General features: G+C 43.0%; 1 protein-coding gene across 3 annotated transcripts; it reads left to right on the forward strand.

The window, feature by feature from the left end:
• The first annotated feature begins 4557 nt into the window (after positions 1-4557).
• Positions 4558-17796, forward strand: KBTBD2 (kelch repeat and BTB domain containing 2). 3 transcript variants are annotated; one of them, XM_036429892.2, is made up of 4 exons: positions 4558-4691; positions 12295-12799; positions 13625-13790; positions 15103-17796. In XM_036429892.2, exons 2-4 carry the CDS (start codon positions 12630-12632, stop codon positions 16609-16611), a joined length of 1845 nt encoding a protein of 614 aa, XP_036285785.1. In that variant the 5' UTR covers positions 4558-4691; positions 12295-12629; the 3' UTR covers positions 16612-17796. The 3 variants fall into 3 exon arrangements, with proteins under 3 accessions (XP_036285785.1, XP_045434616.1, XP_036285786.1); XM_045578660.1 differs by lacking the exon at positions 4558-4691 and adding an exon at positions 4754-5034; XM_036429893.1 differs by lacking the exon at positions 4558-4691 and adding an exon at positions 13077-13150 and having other exon boundaries at positions 12657-12799.
• Positions 17797-19338: the final 1542 nt, after the last annotated feature.

Below are 19338 nucleotides of genomic sequence, written 5' to 3' on the forward strand. Positions count from 1 at the left end.
CAATATGCACCAGTATGGCACACCATGGAGTTGCTAAAGAATGGCCCCCAGTTCCTCCCTGGATATCCCAGGGTTCAGCAAATGAAGGGGCATGAGTGGAACAGTGGGGCTCCAAACCCTCAGCACTAGTTCTGACTGGCAGGACCCCACTCACATCAGCTGCAGCACATTATGAATGCCACCCCACTTCCTCATTAGCCCTAGGCGTTGTCAGACTTATCGCACCCCCCATGTGATAGTTATAAGTGGCATCTCATTGCAAAATATAGGCTCCCTAGGAATTATAATTTTGGTTTTCTTCCCTGACCCCTCAGAGCTACAGTTGTACTGGTCCCATTGTAGGGATTCAAATATCTGTGGAGTGAATGAATGAATGAATGAAGGACCGCCAGTGAGGCTGAGCATTCTTGGTGTGTTTATTACTTGACTGGCATGGTAAAGATGAGGCTCAAGGTGTGAAAACAGAGACTGTCTACACTTGGGTCTAACATTTCAATGTGACATAAGTGCGTGAACTGAGGGAAGTCAAAATCGGTCTTTAACGAGAGACACAGACCGTCAAATTGTCAAAACAAGGGTGAACTGATCACCGGAGCACTAGATAAGGCCCTGGGCCTGAGAATTTAAAGATCTCAGCCCACTCCCCTTCCAACCAGTAGGACTGGAACTTCATGTAGATGGGCAGATGGCTTAACCTCCCTGAACCTCAGGTCCTCATCTTAAAATAGAAATGATGGTGATAATACCCGTTTGGAATTCTGAGCAGAGAACACACAGTTCACTGACTGGGCCTTACCACCAAAATAGCAGCCTCCATCTAACCTCAGATACCCCCACACACTAACACAGCACAAAACCTCCTTACCTAAGAGGTCAGTTGGAGTCCTAGCCAGTTTGGCTCAGTAGATAGCGCGTGGGCCTGTGGATTGAAGGGTCCCGGATTCGATTTCTATCAAGGGCACATGCTTGGGTTTCTGGCTCACTTCCTAGTGTGTGTGTGTGTGTGTGTGTGTGTGTGCAGGAGGCAGCCAATCAATGGTTCTCTTTCACCACTGGTGTTTCTCTCTCTCTCTTCCTTCCTCTCTGAAATCAATTAAAAAATATTAAAAGAAAAAAAGAGGACAGTTGGAATCTACAGGGCAGACCATTCTGTTTTGCCCTTGACAGCTTTCAGCACTCCTGTTCCTGGTGATCTACTTACCAACCCTTTCAACCGTACCGCCTAGCAGCCCGGTTCGGCTACACGGGAGCCACTAGGTCCCTCACCCTATTCACTGAATAGTCCTTGAACCGGGCTCCCTCCTGAGGACTCTCCCAGGAGGGTCTTCATTCTCCCCCTCTCCATGCACTTCAGGGCTGGGGCATGGCCACTAGCTTGTGGCAGATTATATCTAACACTAGTTAAAATTAATTTTAAAAATATTTTTATTTTCCTGAAAAAACAAAAACAAAAACAGGTGCTGAAGCCATTCCTTTTTCCATCTTCCAGTGTGAACGCTAAAACTGCTACAACCATCTTGCAGCCATGAGGGAAATGTCAAGAGAATCATAGACATTGTGGCTCTGTTGTTCTTAAGCTGTTGAATCAAAAAGAGTAACTGCTTGCCTACGACTGGTTATATGACCAAATAGACCCTTATTTGTTTAAGCCTTTGCAATAGAGTTTTGTGAGTTTGTTTTTTCTTTTTACTTGCAGCCAAATGCATTTCTAACTGTAGTTATTAAGCCACCTTTGTAGTCCTCTCTTTCTCTTTAATCTTCACATTTAGCTTTACTGACCTTACTATGTAATCGCTCTATTTTCCCTCATCTTGTGTATTAGTTTCTGATCCTTCCTTCACAATCATCACTAAATGAGTTTAGGCTCTCTCATCCCCTGTCTGGACTATTTTTTTTTTAAATATGTTTTATTGATTTTTTTACAGAGAGGAAGAGAGAGGGATAGAGAGTTAGAAACATTGATGAGAGAGAATCATCGATCAGCTGCCTTTTGCACACCCCCTACTGGGGATGTGCCCGCAACCAAGGTACATGCCCTTGACCAGAATCAAACCTGGGACCTTTCAGTCTGCAGACCGACGCTCTATCCACTGACCCAAACTGGTTTCCGCTGTCTGGGCTATTTTAACAGTCGTCTAACTAGTATCCCAGCTTCCAGTCAGAAACCCACCATGCTTCAGAATTTCTAAAATCTTTTTTTAAAAAATATATTTTATTGATTTTGTACAGAGAGGGAGAGAGATACAGAGTTAGAAACATCAATGAGAGAGAGTCATTGATCAGTTGCCTCTTGCACACCCCTACTGGGGATGTTCCCACAACCAAGGTACATGCCCTTGACAGGAATCGAACCCGGGACCCTTCAGTCCCCAAGCCGACGCTCTATCCATTGAGCCAAACCGGTTTCAGCTAGAATTTCTAAAATCTTATCAACATATTCTTAAAAATCTTAAATGGCTCTTCTACAGGATGAAACACACTCTTACCATAGGCATTGTGGTTCCCCCCGCCCCCCTCCCCACCTTCCTTTATTTTAAAATATATTTGTATTGATTTCAGAAAGGAAGAGAGGAGGAGAGACTGAAACATCAATGATGTAAGAGAATCACTGATGGGAGCCTCTTGCACATCCCACACTGGGGATTGAGCCCGCAACCCTGGCATGTGCCTGGACCTGGAATCAAACCCTGACCTCCTGGTTCACAGGTCGAGGCTCAGCCACTGAAGGATGCTGGCCAGGCCCACCTTCCTACTTAGACTTTGCATCTCCAAGGTCCAGTCTGGCACAAAGCAGGTTCTCAAATATTTGTTAAATGGCTGAATATTTTGCATGGTTTCTTTGTTGTTTAATATTAAAAACACTGAAACATTTAATCAGACTAAGCAGAGTGACAGCATATTGGGCACTCAATGAAGATGTGTTGAAGGAATCTAGTTTCTAAATCCTATTGGAAAATCCTTCATCAGTAGTAGTCCCAAATGCTCACATCTTGGTGTGCACTCAGTTGTAAGGCATTACCCTTACCCAGAAGTTCTGACTTCAGGTTGAAGACATTAGTACATTATTAAAATTTTTTAAAGTGTTTTTCCCTAAGGCAGTAGTCGGCAAACTCATTCGTCAACAGAGCGGCAAACCGCAGCTCAGGAGCCCAAGTTTGCCCACCACTGATCTAGCCTAACCTGCAGGAAGAGGCTCTCCAAAAACATACCTGCATGCTTTCAGGGGATAATTAGTCGTGTAGGTTCTGCAGAGAGTGCTTGTGCCAGGAGGGAAGTTATGAAAGTAGGTGGCTGCTGTGTGGGCATTTCTGACAATTTCAGGTCCACAAATAACCCTCATCCAACGCGAGAACAAACTGTGCCAAGTTCATCACACCAGTGTGGGCCCCTGCCTTCGGCTGCTACCCTGTTTCCCCGAAAATAAGACAGTGTCTTATATTAATTATTGCTTCCAAAGATGCGCTAGGTCTTATTTTCAGGGGATGTCTTATTTTCCCATGAAGAAAACTACGGTATGCATTTATTAAGTGAAAATAAAGGAAATTTATTACCTGTATATGGTACGGTAGTACGGTAGTTGTCAACACAAGCCAGACAAACTGTGAATCCTACAGTATCAAGAATTTACTCATTTATTCAATGACAATCATGCCATCTTCTGGAACATTATCATAACAATCCAATTCCTGAATTTCCTGGTGACTTTGTGACTCCATTTCTTTCAGAATCAGTAGTCCAAATCTCTCATGTTTAGCCTGGGGGGGGGGGGGCTTAGTTTTTTGGGGGGATGCCTTATATTTCACTCAGAAGGAAACCTGTAAGTAGGTCTTATTTTCGGGGAAACACAGAAGGCTTGGCTTTGCAAAGCTGAAGGCGCTGCTTTGAACTTGCTGGGGTGGCAGTCCGCATTGCGGCACCAAACCATCTGGAAGCTTCTCACGCAGACAGCCTCCCCTCCGCACCCCGAGGGCTCCCTCCCAAACTGCTCAGCCTCGGGCCTGGGTCTGAGACCAGGACACGAAACCGTTGGGGATGGGATCGGGAAGACGAACGCGCTCCGGGGAGCGGAGGGCGTGTTTTGGAGGGAAGGGGCTGCGGACACAAAACCCACGGAGCAGCCGCCCAGCCGCCCCGCAGTCTCCCGGCCTGGTGGTGTCGGGTCCTCATGCCCCGACCCCATCCTGCAAATTTCTGTATTTCAAGGGGGTTGAAAACGGCCCCCAGCGTAAGCTCTGCGGCCTCGCTTCCCGGATTTCCCAGCAGCAAAGTCCCCAGGCCTCTCCTTCCCCCGGGTAACCTCGGGGCGCCCGCCGCCGGAACCCCAGGCGGACCCAGCCCCGCGCGCCCGGGGGGGCGGGAGCCGCGAGCCCCCGCCGCGCACGCGCCCTCTGCTGACCTTTCCCGGGAAACCCCTCCGCGGCGCTTCCCGCCGCCGCGCGCCGCCCCCGCCCTTCCTGCCATTTCCGCTTCCCCCTTCGCGCCTGCGCGGCCGGCTTGTTTTGGCTTTCCGGTAGGATCCGGCCCAGGAGCGGGAGGGGGAGCTGGGCCTGGCGGGGGCGGGGGGCTCGGAACCCGGGAAACTGCGAAACGGCCGCCCGAGCCGCCGGCGCGCGCGCTGCGAGGAGGAGAGCCTGGCGGGGCTGGCCCGCGGCGCGGCCCGCGCGTTCCCGGCGGCGAATGGGCCGCGGAGGGTGAGAGCCGCAGGGGCGGGGCGGGCCGGGCTGACGGGGCGGTGCGGCTCCCGGGGGAGGAGCCTGGCGGCGGTCGGGCCCCAAGAGCGCGCGGCGGCGGCGTCCGCAGAGGACGCGGGTTTCCGCGCAGCACGGGCCGGCCGGGCGGAGGAGGGCTCGGGAGGGAGCCGGAAGGCAGAGGCGGCGGCGGCCCCAGCCTTCCTGAGCGGGAGGCGAAGGCCAGACCCCGGCCCGCGCTCCGGCCGCCGGGGGACCACGCCCCCGCCCCGCCGCGCCCCAGGGGCCCGGGGACTTCGGAGCCGCCGGCCGCACCGGGACCCGCCGTCAGGACCGAGGAAGGCGGGTGAGCAGGCGGCGCCGGCGCCGGGGGCGGCCGCCGCGGCCTCCGGAGGAGCGGGGGGAGGAGGGCTGTGGCGGGACGGGGTCGGCCCTTTGTGGCTGGGCGGGCGGGGGGCGGCGGCGGCATCTTTCAAACCCGAGCCGTTTCCGCCGGGAGGGGGAGGGGCAGGGCGAGGGGCGGCGCCCGCCCTCCCGCCGCGGCGGCCCCTCAGCGGCGGCTCTGGCGGGGCGGGCGCGGGGCCGGGGGCGGGCGCGGCTGCGGGGGCGTTTCCGGCCGGGCCTCGCCAAAGTGAAGCCGTTTTTTCCCTGAACGGCGGGCGGCGGGCTCCCGGGGCCGGGGCCGGAGCAGGGCCAGCCTTCGGTGCGGGCTTCCCCGCTCGGTGCCTCCGCGGCCACCCGAAGAAGCCGTCTGGGCGAACAGAGGTCCCATTGTGACCCGCTCGTGATTTTTGAGGCAGAAAGCAGGAGCTGCTGCCCTTTGAAACGGAAAATTGTGGACGTTGTTTACTTTAGGCCGAAATCGGTCACTTATCTGAAACTCGACCACCGCCCTCTCCCTCTGGGTTGGGAAACCGCGGAGAGTGGTAGAAGACGACCCGCTGTTAGCGGACGAGTCGTTACGTTGGGTTTGTTTCTCTCTTATTTTCTGGGTTGGCTGGCCAAGAGAGCTTTTACAGCCAGCTCCAGCGGGGAGGAACCCACGCCCCGTGGACTGCGGATCTCGAGCGGTCCGCTGCCGCGATGGGCCCTCCAAGTGCAGGGAGGAAAAAACAATCCCAAAGGGAAAAGTTACTGTTACGAGGGAGGGTCTGTCTGGGTGAGACGTCTGCATCCCTTCGCCGCGTGAGGACGCAGGCTGCAGGGCTGGTCACGTGCTGCTGCTGTGTGAATCCGTGGGTCTGGCTCGCCGTGCCTTCTGCATTCGGAAACAAAACCCTATGGGCAGCGTGGTCTGGCCAAAATCGCATTTTCTTCTCATTAGCAGGGTGCTGGTTTGCTGTTGTTGTTTTTTTTTCTTTCCTCTGAGTTGTGATCTTATTTGAGTAATCTTTCGTAAAGGGCTTCTTCTATGACCTAAAAAGTAAATTGAGAAGTAAAACCGGGCCGTCGTTTTCCAGCCTCGATGATGTGGAATTCTGTTTTTCTTTCCACCTGGCTGCTCCCTGAGGTGAAGCTGGCTTCTTCGCTTTGACCTCTTGGCGGGTGGGGCTTGTTGAAGGCCTTTTCGGGGGGCCCCTGGGATCCCCCGGAGGCTGTCTCTGGTCGGTAAAGTCGCCAGCACCGGGCGGTGCTGTGGAGCAGGCGGCAGCGGCCACGCTGCCACACGCGGTGCTTTTTCTCCGCACGGTTTTGCAGGAAGAGTTTTGCGTGCTGTAACCCTTCTACCCTTTTTGCTCTCAAAAGAAGCAATACCATAAAATGTTAGCTTCCGTTATTTACGGGGGCTGTAAGGAGACGGTGGGAATAGAGGTGCCATCGTACTTAAGTCTACACTCTTCCATAGATTTTCTTTCTCTTGGTTAATGGGAATAATGAGGCATTTCATACCACCCAAACATTGTGGAACAACGAAATGTGTTTAAGGTGGGTGGTCAGCTCCTGGAAACTGGAATGCAACTTTATTTCACACCTTTAAACAAGAGTTTTCTCCTTGCCCACATTTCTAAGACTAGGAAAGAAAGATTGATCCTGCTGTCATAAAGTATAGGAGTGAAAATGCCAAAGTCTTCATTATATATCAGTCTTATCATTTTCAGTTTTGTGGCATTTGAATAGAGCAACTAATATTTGAATAAGACAATATTTGAAATGACAGATTGGTTTCAAATAACTTTTTAAAGTATATGAAGGTTACTCCTGGTTCCCTTGCCAGGTATTTGCAGTACCTAGATTCCTTTGGTGTTGGAAGAAGGGATTATTATAAGAGATTTGGAGAAAATATAATCATTTTATGAGAGGTGCCGAAATTTTTTCCCCCTTTCTCTATTCCCACACCTCTGACATGGTTGCATGCAGTAGCTTACATGATAGGCAGAACGTTCTAAGTATCCCTCAGTTTGCCCTTTATTTTTAAAAGAAATTGAGTAATATCAGTAGTTGTAATCATTAAGTGGCTTTGCCTATAATGACCTCATGAGTATGTTTGAATATCTGGGAAATAATTTCCTTTGCTGTTGTGACTGAAAAGATCATTGGTTTGAAATCCCAGTGAAAAAGTTAAGGGTTAGTTTCTCTTCAGGGAAATTTAGCTAAAGTTTTCTTAAGTCACAATGCAGAGCTGAGAGGAAAAAAGTAACATAAAAAAAAAGACACACATGATTATCCTGTCATAGATGGCAGTCTCCTTATGTTCTTGTTTAATTGTTTAAAAGTGCGGTAATTTAAAAAAAATAAATAAAAGTGCGGTAATTTATTCAATGTGACCTGAAATTACTTAAGGGTACTGAGCATAGTTTACTTGATGGAGCCATGTTCTTTTTCAGCGTGGTTAGAAAGGAGGAACATGGGACTAGACCTAAGCTCTGAATTTTATTAGAGTAGGGGACACTGCTGAAATTTATCAAACTTGATGAGTATTTGTTTTTTAATTGGTGTTTGTCACAATTCCAAAAAACTCTGTGAAGTGGTTGACAATTCAAAGACTAAGTCTTCCGAGCATTCTCAACTGTCAGAGTTGTTTTGATAACTTGAAAGCAAACTATTTCTGGCACCAGTCTTTTGTTCTCCCTAAAGAGAGGCCTGTCTCCCCATTGAAGTGAAGAAAGGCTGTTTTATGACTGGTGCCTTCCTGGCCCCCATTTCCTTTCTCTTTACTGGCACCAGCTTTCTTAGGATTAGTCTTTGTTGAATTAGGTTGTATCATGATTTGTACCATCAGAAAGACTCCCTAAACACTTTGAACGAACTTCTCTTATCTAAGATACTGTTCACCCAGGGTGAAATGAGAACTGTGTTTAAGTGCTGAGACCTTGTAATTGGGACCCCTAGACGTGGTACTGGTGTGGAGATTCAGGACTACAAAAAGCTTCATCAATGATGCATCAATAAAAACAATTGCATATATTTTATAGTAGTGCTGTGTGTCAGTCACTCCTCCAGCCTCTTTATAAAACTCATTTAATCCTTAATTGAGTAGAGTTTATTTTTATTCCTCATTTTACATCACAGAAAGTAAATATATTTTAAAAGGTCATACAACTAATTGCCAATTGGGCTTTCAATCCAAGTAATTTGGCTTCACAGTTCTTGTTCTTAATTTTTTGGCAATATTTAACATCCAGAAAGCCTTGGATTCTTTCCAATATAAGTTTTCAGTCTTCTGGATTGCCATTGGTAGCCATTGCAGCACCACCTAGGTTAGTAATACACAACTTGAAGGTGCTCGGTACAGGTGAGGACCTATAGCCCATTGCCCTTCTATCACTATTTGATCCCTGCCCTGTCATTCTGTGCAGTCCTTGTTTGTACCCTTCCAATTTTTTTTATCCTGCCTTTCTTTTAACATACACAGCTCAGTTAACTGCTGATCAGTCTCATTATTAAAGTTGCAATAATTTTCCGGAAGAGGTGCTTCAGGTTTTTAAGTAGAATTATATATATTACTATGGATTGCTGACTGATTTAATCCTAATGATCATTTAATAACAATGTTTGGTTTGAAATTATTTTGTGTAGTGGAACTCATTAGAACCTTGGAAGCTTGGGTAGTCTAGACAAAGTATATTAGAACCTAAATTTTATGTCAAAGTACATTATACTTTATTAGATCCTGAATTTCATTGTATTATGTTTGTATGACTTGTATTTCTTATTCTAGTTGACATTTTTCACTATGAAGTATGTTCTAATGAGACCTGCTCTGAAATGTTAGACTTTGCTAATCAGGAATTGTAGCCTGCAACAGTGATTTCCCAATCTCTGCCCCTTTCATTTAATTAATCCTAGTATCCACTGTCTTAATGCAAGCATTGTCTTATATACATCTTCTCTTTCAAATGTATGTAGACATTACATACATTTGCAGATATTGTAGTTGATAAAAATGGAAAGTTGGTCTGCTTACTGAAAGGTCCCAGGTTCAATTCCGGTCAAGGGCATGTACATTGGTTGTGGGCACATCCCCGCTAGGGGGTATGCAGGAGGCAGTTGGTCAATGTTTCTCTCTCATCGACGTTTCTAGCTCCCTATCCTTCTCCCTTCCTCTCTGTGGAAAATCAATAAAATATATATATTTTTTAAATGTTGAATTTTGTGCCAAAGAGCATTTGCAGGAAGTTATAATTCATTAGTTTATTTTGAAGAAAAGTAATGCTAAATACTTTGGGAAGCTTATGGTGAACATGATCCATCTGAAGATACTTGTGAATGCTGATTTAAGCACTTTAAAAGTGATGATTTCGATGTGAAAGACAAAGAACGTCCAGGTCAATCAAAAAATTTTGAAGATGAACAATTACAAGCATTATTGGATGAATATGCGTGTCAAACTCAAAAGCAACTTGCAGAAAGATTAAACGTTGCTCAACAAACAATTTTCTATCTTTTACAAGTAATGGGAAAGATTTTAAAGGAAGGAAAATGGTTGCCACATCAATTGAACAAAAGACAAATGGAAAACCGAAAAGTCGTCATAAAATGTTGCTTCAAAGGCATAAAAGAAAGTCATTTTTGCATCGAATTATGACTGGCGATGAAAAGTGGAATTATTTTGAGAATCCGAAACGCACAAAATCATGGATTAATCCAGGTCAATCATCAACATCGACTGCAAGACCAAATCGCTTCAGAAAGAAGACAATGCTCTGCGTTTGGTGGGATCAGGAAGGTGTGGTATATTATGAGCTTCTAAAACCAGGTGAAACCATTAATATTTATTGCTACCAACAACAAATAATCAATTTGAACCACACTTTGATCATGAAATGACCAGAATTCTGTTCCAGAAGACAGCAGAGTAATTTTGCTTCATGATGACGCACTATCACACACTTCAAAACCAGTTAGACACGTTAAAAAGTCTTGCCTGGGAAGTTTTAACCCACCTGCTGTATTCACCAAACCTTGCTCCTTCAGATTACCACTTGTTCTGATTGATGGCATATGCACTTTCTGAGCAGCACTTCAAAACATACAAACAAGTGGAAAATTGGGGCTCTGAATGGTTTGCCTAAGAAAAGTTCTATTGGGCCAGTTTCCACAAACTACCTGAAAGATGGGGGAAATGTGTAGCTAGCGATGGACATTACTTTGAATAAAGCACTTTTGATGTTTCTCTTGAAATTATTGTTTTCTTTGATTACAAAATCTGCATTATTAACCAATACATCTGGTATGTTTGATTATGGGGTGCTGCCCCATACTCTTTGAGAGAGCATTGTAATACATGATATGTGCACCACATTATAAAATCTGAAAATTCAAAATTCCAGAACATACCTAGTCCCAAGAGTTTTGAATAAGGTCTTGTAGGTAGTTATGTGCCAACTTAGTCCTCTGTAAGAAAGCTCATTTTCCACATTCTCACTAACACTAGGCTTTGCTGCATTATTAATATGGGGAAATAGCTAGTGATTTTAGGTATTAATTAGCCTTAGAGGTTGTGTAGTAAGTAGTAGAACTTAGATTTATAGTGCAGCTACCAGGTCTGGAATAGCAAAGTAATTTCTTAATTGACCCAAAGTCACATTCTACCTTTGCATCTGTTTCAGTTACTTCCATAGTTAACTTGGCTAGGAATTTGACAGTTTACACCAAGTTAATAGTTTCTGTAATAGTATAGTTGGACAAGGAAGTACAGTGTGATCTCTCTGATATATGAATGGTATTTCATGATTGTTAGTGGGCCCAATCATGCTCATATTTTAGGTGTTGTGTCAGCCACTTGACTTTCTGATTATGGAAACTAAGAGTCATCTAATTAGTTTTAAATTAGCTATTACTAGCTTTCTGTACGAGTTTCCTCTCTTCCTTATTTGTAATTTCTTTGTAATACTGCAATAATCAGTGTTATTTCAAAATAGAGGCCCGGTGCACGGATTTGTACATGTTGAAAGGAAATTAGAAGAAGTTTAGAAACGGGGGGAATGCAGGAGGTTGACTCCAGGGCATGTCCGGCCCATCTAGCCCAGTCCCAATCAGCCAGACCCCAGCAGCAAGCTAACCTACCTGTTGGAGCATCTTCCCCCTGGTGGTCAGTGCGTGTTATAGGGACTGGTCTAACAGTTGAACAAGCAGTCGGACACTTAGCATATTAGGCTTTTATTATATAGGATATACTGATTTACAAATAAAGTTAAACTTTAATTCAGTGGGAGTTTAATTTTTATGAATGGTGTACAATGTGGTTAAAATTGGGTTTTTGTGCATAGCCATTTGATTCCAACATTGTTGAAATAAGCCACTCTTCCTAATTTGAAATAAGTTAGGACAAAATTGCCCTCCTTTCTTGTGCATTCTTCTAGATGAATCCTCAAAAAATAGGATTTAGATAGGATTTGTATTAAATTTACACATAAGGGAGTCTTCCATGTAAGAAAACATCTATTTTATCTTGTTTTGTGTTTTTGGTTTTCCCCCCAGTAAAATTGTATGCTCTTATAAAAAAATTAAAGGAAGGAATAAAATTAATTTTAAAAAATAGGATTGAAACACTGTATGAAGATTAATATTACATAAACTTCCCTTGTAGAATTGAACTCCAGGCCTAAAAAATATGTAGTTTATGTCTTGCAAATAAGTTGAGTCTATCATATAGTTTAATAATGTAAATTAAATACAAAGCTTTTATGAATGCATTTAAAATATATCCCCAAAATGAGCCGAAACTGGTTTGGCTCAGTGGTAGAGCGTCGGTCTGCGGACTGAAAGGTTCCGGGTTCAATTCTGGTCAAGGCCATGTACCTTGATTGTGGGTACATGCCCAGTAGGGGGTGTGCAAGAGGCAGCTGATTGATGATTCTCATCGATGTTTCTATCTCTCTCCCTTCCTCTCTGTGAAAAATCAATAAAATATATTTAATAAATAAATAAATTGATCGTATAATTATGGCATTTTGGGGTTGAGTAAAAAGTATATTCCAATAGTAAGATACCTCTAATTTTTCACATGTGGAAAAATAAGGTAGTATCCATCTGCATAGACATGCACTCTATATATAATTTTAAATGTAATAGACTTTTAAAAAACATTCCTCAAGTTTCATTTTTATGGTAATATCTAGTGTACTGGCCTAGATACTCTAACTGAACTTTTTTTTCTTTTTAGTTACTCCAGAAGATCCGCAGACCATAGGATGTTTCCACGAAGCCTACCTCTGTCTTCTCACACAGCCTGTACAACCATTGCAAAGTTGAGCAAAATGTCTGCAGACTGTGTTGAAAACCTCTGAAGAACCAATTAACACAGGATGACCTAGGAGTGATTTTAAGTCTCAAACAAGAAACTATTCAATTAGTGAACGTGTCAGTCTTGGTTCTGAATGCTGCCGATAACAGCAAGCGGAATTTCTCCTTTCATTATTTCTGAAACATTCACTTGACCTTCCATCAGTAAGACTGATTTTTTAAATTTGCTCCGGGAGATATTAATGGAATACAGTCATGTCCACTCAAGACGAGAGGCAGATCAATACTGAGTATGCAGTGTCCTTGTTGGAACAGTTAAAACTGTTTTATGAACAGCAGTTGTTTACTGACATAGTGTTAATTGTTGAGGGCACCGAGTTCCCTTGTCATAAGATGGTCCTTGCCACATGTAGCTCTTATTTTAGGTAAGTACTTTAATCTTGATTCACATGCAGAATGATAGCTTTTATTAATAGGAATTCTTTAAGCATTATTTAAATTTTAAAATAATAGATTCTTAATGTTTTGTTTACTAGTCTCCTTTTTGTCCCTGTATATATTTGGACATTTCATGTACAGGGACTCATATACCATGTGGCCCTTCTTTTGATATCTGGCTCCTTTTGCTGAGTATAATGTTTTTGAGGTTCATCTGTGTTATGACATATATCGTTAATTTAGTTCCTTTTTATTGCCCATTAGTGTCCCATGACAGACTTCAGAGATATTGTGAATTCAGGTCCAGACCACCACAACAAAGCAAATATCATAATAAAGCGATATTTGATTTTTTTGTTTCCTAGTGCATATAAAAGTTTGTACTATAGTAGTGTGCCAATAGCATTATGTCTAAAAACAAAACAAAACATTTTAATTAAAAAATAGTCTTTCTGAAAAATACTGTTAGGTGAGCCTTCAGTGAACTGTAATCTTTTTGCTGAGTCTTACCTTCAATTTGTAAACAAACCCTCCACAATATCTACAAAGAGTGGTAGGGCAAAGTGAAAATAAACCAAGTTTTGCATGTAAAGGAATATTGGCGTTGTCACTCAGAATGCTGTGGTAGAATAGAAGTTTGGTATGACTTTGGCACTGGATTGTACTTTAGTGTTGTCTTACTCAAAAGTTTTCCCAAGAAGTTGTTCATCAGCAAATGCCCTAAATAAACATCTGATGTTATCTAGCTTCTCTTTTTAGCTCTACATTTGTTTTACACTGAAAACAAAGGTTTGTTTTTCTCTCTGCTGTAGGGCCATGTTCATGAGTGGGCTAAGTGAAAGCAAACAGACACACGTACACCTGAGGAATGTGGATGCAGCCACCTTACAGATCATAATTACGTACGCGTACACGGGTAATTTGGCAATAAATGACAACACTGTAGAACAGCTGTATGAAACAGCTTGCTTCCTGCAGGTAAGCAGTTTCTTCTGTTTACATTAACTGGTTTCTTTTTACTTTTTAAAAAATATTTTTATTGTTTTGAGAAACATTGATTTTGTTGTTCCATTTATTTGTGTATTCATTGGTTGGTTCTTTTATGTGCCATAATATGAGTTCGAACCCACAACCTTGGCATATCGGAATGATGCTCACCAATTGAATTGCCAAGCCAGGGCTTTGTGATTAATGTTTTTTTGTGCCAGGTACTGTACTATATGCTCTATTTTAGGTTCTAAACCTTAAAATAACCATTTTATACACTTGAGACTTAGAGAAGTAGCTACTTGTCTAATAGGGTAAAATGACTGATGGGCCAACCCGTTTTGAATCCAAGCAATCCAACTTCCCTCCATAAATTGCTTTTAGTTAACCACTTGATTTTTTTTTCTTTACTTTTTGACTTCTGTGATGTTGAAGTATAGTGGCTTAACACTTCTGATTCATCTGAGATCTACTTTTTCTTCTTAAAAAAAAACAAACCTAGAAAATTTAGAGTGGCCAGGTTAGGTAATCTAAATGTAGATAATTTACCTCTGCAAGTTTGGTTTGGTGGTGAGAGGGTAGGCCCCTGCACTGAAGGGTCTCGGATTTAATTCCCGGTCGAGAGCATGGACTTCAGTTGTCTGATTGGTCCTGAGGCAACAAATCGATGTGTCTCTGTCACATTAATGTTTCTCTCCTCATCTTTTCCTCTCTCCTTCCCTTCTTCCACCCTCCCTCCCCCTCCACTCTTCTCTTCCTTCCTCCCATGCTCTGTAAAAATAAGAAAATAAGTAAATAAAGATAATTTATAACTATACAGAAATGTATTTGTTATTCCTTTGATTGGTTGTCTTAGCTCTCTAGATAAGAAAGGCATATTTTAGTCATTATGTATGGTTTTCTGGTTTTATTTTGCTATCTTGTCCATATTGATAAAACCAGATTCCAGCTACTCAACAATGTTCATTTTCTGCACTATGATTTATTTACATCGTTTTCATTTGGTTCTATCAATGACATATTTTTAACTTATACATGAACTTCTAACCTTTCCCTTTTGTTTTTTAAGAGCCTGTTTAATGTCATTACTGGCTCCTAAATAGGGCAGTTAAGTAGGCCACTGGACAGGTGGAAAAAATGCAGAGCTATATGTATAGTCTTCTAATTTTATTATTACAGAAAACATCTCTTAGCCCCAAATAAGTATCTAAAAATAAAAACTACAGTACAGAAATTAATATACTGTTATCCACACAAAATAAAATATCTGTTCTGCCTTTATTAAACTTTTTTTTTCTTTTAGGTAGAAGATGTGTTGCATCGTTGTCGGGAATATTTAATTAAAAAAATAAATGCAGAGAATTGTGTGCGGTTGTTGAGCTTCGCTGATCTGTTCAGTTGTGAGGAATTGAAACAAAGTGCTAAAAGAATGGTGGAGCACAAGTTCACTGCTGTGTGTCACCAGGAAGCGTTCATGCAGCTGTCCCATGACCTCCTGATAGACATTCTCAGTAGTGACAACTTAAATGTGGAAAAGGAGGAGACGGTTCGCGAAGCTGCTATGCTGTGGCTAGAGTACAACACAGAATCACGATCCCAGTATTTGTCTTCAGTTCTTAGCCAAATCAGAATCGATGCACTTTCAGAAGTAACACAGAGAGCTTGGTTTCAAGGTCTGCCACCCAATGATAAGTCTGTAGTGGTTCAAGGTCTGTATAAATCCATGCCCAAGTTTTTCAAACCAAGACTTGGGATGACTAAAGAGGAGATGATGATTTTCATTGAAGCCTCTTCAGAAAATTCTTGTGGTCTTTACTCTTCTGTCTGTTACAGCCCCCAAGCAGAAAAAGTTTACAAGCTCTGCAGCCCACCAGCTGATTTGCATAAAGTTGGGACCGTTGTAACTCCTGATAATGACATCTACATAGCAGGTGGTCAGATTCCTTTGAAAAACACAAAAACAAATCACAGTAAGACAAGCAAACTTCAGACTGCCTTCAGAACTGTGAATTGCTTTTATTGGTTTGATGCACAGCAAAACACCTGGTTTCCAAAGACACCGATGCTTTTTGTCCGAGTGAAGCCATCCTTGGTTTGCTGTGAAGGCTACATCTATGCAATCGGAGGAGATAGTGTAGGTGGAGAGCTTAACCGGAGGACCGTAGAAAGATACGACACCGAAAAGGATGAGTGGACAATGGTGAGCCCTTTGCCTTGTGCTTGGCAGTGGAGCGCAGCAGTTGTGGTTCATGACTGTATCTACGTGATGACGCTGAACCTCATGTATTGTTATTTTCCAAGGTCTGACTCATGGGTAGAAATGGCCATGAGACAGACTAGCAGGTCTTTTGCTTCAGCTGCAGCTTTTGGTGATAAAATTTTCTATATTGGAGGGTTACACATTGCCACCAATTCTGGTTTAAGATTCCCTTCAGGCACTGTAGATGGGTCTTCAGTAACTGTGGAAATTTATGATGTGAATAAAAATGAGTGGAAAATGGCAGCTAACATTCCTGCTAAGAGGTACTCGGACCCTTGCGTTCGAGCTGTTGTGATCTCAAATTCTCTGTGTGTGTTTATGCGAGAAACTCACTTAAATGAAAGAGCTAAATATGTCATTTACCAGTATGATCTGGAACTTGACCGGTGGTCTCTGCGGCAGCATATATCTGAACGTGTGCTGTGGGACCTAGGGAGAGACTTTCGATGCACTGTGGGGAAACTTTATCCATCCTGCCTTGAAGAATCTCCATGGAAACCACCAACCTATCTTTTTTCACCAGATGGGATGGAGGAGTTTGAACTGGATTGAGAAATGGCTGCACTACCACCTGTACAGTTGGGGAGTTCAGGAGGTGCACGCCTGATTTACATGCTTTGTCATTTTCTTTGCTAAATAAGAAAGGCTATGAAAGGACTAATATGAATATATAAAAATCTATCTTTGATAAATTTTATTTTTATGCCCTACTTAATATTTGCATCAGTATAATATATATCAGTGAGTCTTGCAGAAAGATATGCTTCCATAATATGAAATAGATTATCCAATAATTGTAAAATTTTATGTGTATCATGAGAGCATAGAATCTAGATTATCTAACATTGTTAGCCCTGTGTATGTACAGTTCAAAAAGTTCACGTATTAAACTAGTTTCCTGTTCCTAGTGTGGTATATCACAAATTGTGCTGAGGTTATTTTAGCATATGTATTTTGTTCCTGTGCTTCTGTTCTGAAGTCCTGGAATACAGTTTTTCGGTGTAATTAGTTCAGCTGCACTTAACACTAACATCCATGTTGGAATCGCAATGTCTCAATCCTGTACTATAGTTGAGGAAGATCTTCCATTTTATGGTATTACACAGGGAGAGCTATGACTGCAGGACCAGTCTAACTATACTATTAGGTGCATGTACTCTCTTTTCACTAACTTATACTTGTCTCTAGAATACAGGTCTTCCAATCAGCTGGTCATTTACCAGGTAAAGACTTAAGTTGCTGGGCTTGCAATAAAATTTGCTAGTCCCTCATTGTGCGGGTTCGGGTGGAGCATTCATCACTAAATGCCTCCACTTTATGTATTACGTTAACATTGGCTCATGCGTATAACTACCTGCTGCTGTTGTATTTCTCCATCTTAAAAGATTTAGAGTGGGTCAACCAGGTCATTACATCTTAATTTAATAACAAGCATTACTGTAGAGTGATTGTGTATAGATACCCGTTAGCCGTCAGGGTGTGTTTTTTAACCTGTTGTGTGTGTGGGTAGGATTAGAGGGTGAACCGGTCAGGAATCCTCTGCACTGCCGGTGCGGACGAGCAGGTAACGAGTGCTGCTCTGGCATTCATCCCGGAACCACTAGCAGGAGCGGCGCCGCCCATCTAACATGAGCACAGGTGCTTCACGACAAACATTACTAGCATGTTCAACTGCATAATGTTCTGGCACTGTATTTTGAATGACATTAATTTATTAAATAAGTTGTATATATTCAATATTTGTTTTTCTTTTGTGGTGGGAATGGTTCAGTGGTGTGCTCTTGGTTTTAATTTTACTGGGTCATTTTACCTTGATGTGTTTTCTTCAGAATTTTGAGTATATATAAGAAATTGTGATATGAGCCTTACTGTATCAACATAAACTACAGATAAAAGCAATGACTTTCAACCCTCGTTGCATATTAGAGTCATCTGAGGTGGTGGTGGTGCCTGAGCCTCATCCCAAACAAAATGAACTCTAGTCTGGGGGTGGACCTAACACAGTGTCTAAGAGCACTGTCACATGGTGTTTCTTTTGTGGCATCCTTGAGAGGCATTGGTTTAGGCTTTAAATGCAGGCATGCCTTGGAGGTGCCACAGGCTCAGTTCCAGACCACCGCAATAAAGCCTTTTGCTGGTGGAGGGCTTACCTTCAATTTGTAAATTGCAACCCGTGAAAGGCAATACAACAAGGTGTGCCTGTATAAGGATTTGATTCTAGATTATCGGTCTTCCTAGAACACGTCCTTGGTCATGTTTCCAGACCTGAACTGCCTCCCTCTGCTGAATGAAGTCCAATTTCTTTTGCTTTTTTTCATTTTCCAAGACATTGTATTTTAAGAAATTTCAACCCATGATAACACAAAGCAACAATTCTTTGTTTTTTTAGATATTAGTGTGTAAAAGTGATTTTGATGTTGAAAGTTCCATTTAATAAGTAAACACATTATTTGAGGCAAATTATTTAGCAGAATTTCATCATAGATTATCAGAAATTGAGGTAGCTTCAGTCTAGACTAGCACCATAACCCACTGATTTATAAAAGAACTAGAGGCCCAGTGCATGGAAATTGTGCACCGGTAGGGTCCCTAGTGGCTGCCAGCCGGGGCACCTCCCTTCTAGCCACCTGCTGCTGCTGCCATAGCCGCCGCCTACCCCACTCCCTGGTTGAACTCCAGGTCGAGGGAACAATTTGCATATTACACTTATATAGGATGATCAAAGATAAGAGATGTACCTCTTTGATCCTAATGACTTTTCACATATCCTTCTATGGTTAACACCATGGAAGGAAGCAGGGAAATTGATAGAGAAATGGGATCTTTGCCCTAAAAAATTATAAAGGAAACTGGAGAGAAATATTGGGAATAAGTTTCCAGCAAACTCATTCAACAGAAGAATCCTTGGATCATAACAGCATCCTTCCATGGACAGATGCCATTTGTGTTCTTACATGTGAGAGTATTACAAGCAGCTCTGGAGGCTAGAAGTTGGAAATCGAGGTGCTGGCAGGATTGGTGTTCTCTGAGAGCTGTGAGAGAAAGCTGTTCCAGGCCGCTTTCCGGGCTTGTAGAAGGCCATCTGCAAGTTCACATGGTGTTCTTTGGATGCTTCATCTGGCCACGAAGCAAAGCTGCCAGCATCTTGATCTTGGACTTCCCAGCCTCTAGAAACTTCTTGAAGCTACAAGTTCCAAACCAAAGTCCAAAAGGATTGGTTTCTGGCGAACACCTGCCGGCTTGCAGATGGCCACCTTCTCGTGTCAAGTTCAAATTCTT

Source organism: Pipistrellus kuhlii, unplaced genomic scaffold (assembly GCF_014108245.1).
Source record: "Pipistrellus kuhlii isolate mPipKuh1 unplaced genomic scaffold, mPipKuh1.p scaffold_m20_p_10, whole genome shotgun sequence".
Lineage (NCBI taxonomy): Eukaryota > Metazoa > Chordata > Mammalia > Chiroptera > Vespertilionidae > Pipistrellus > Pipistrellus kuhlii.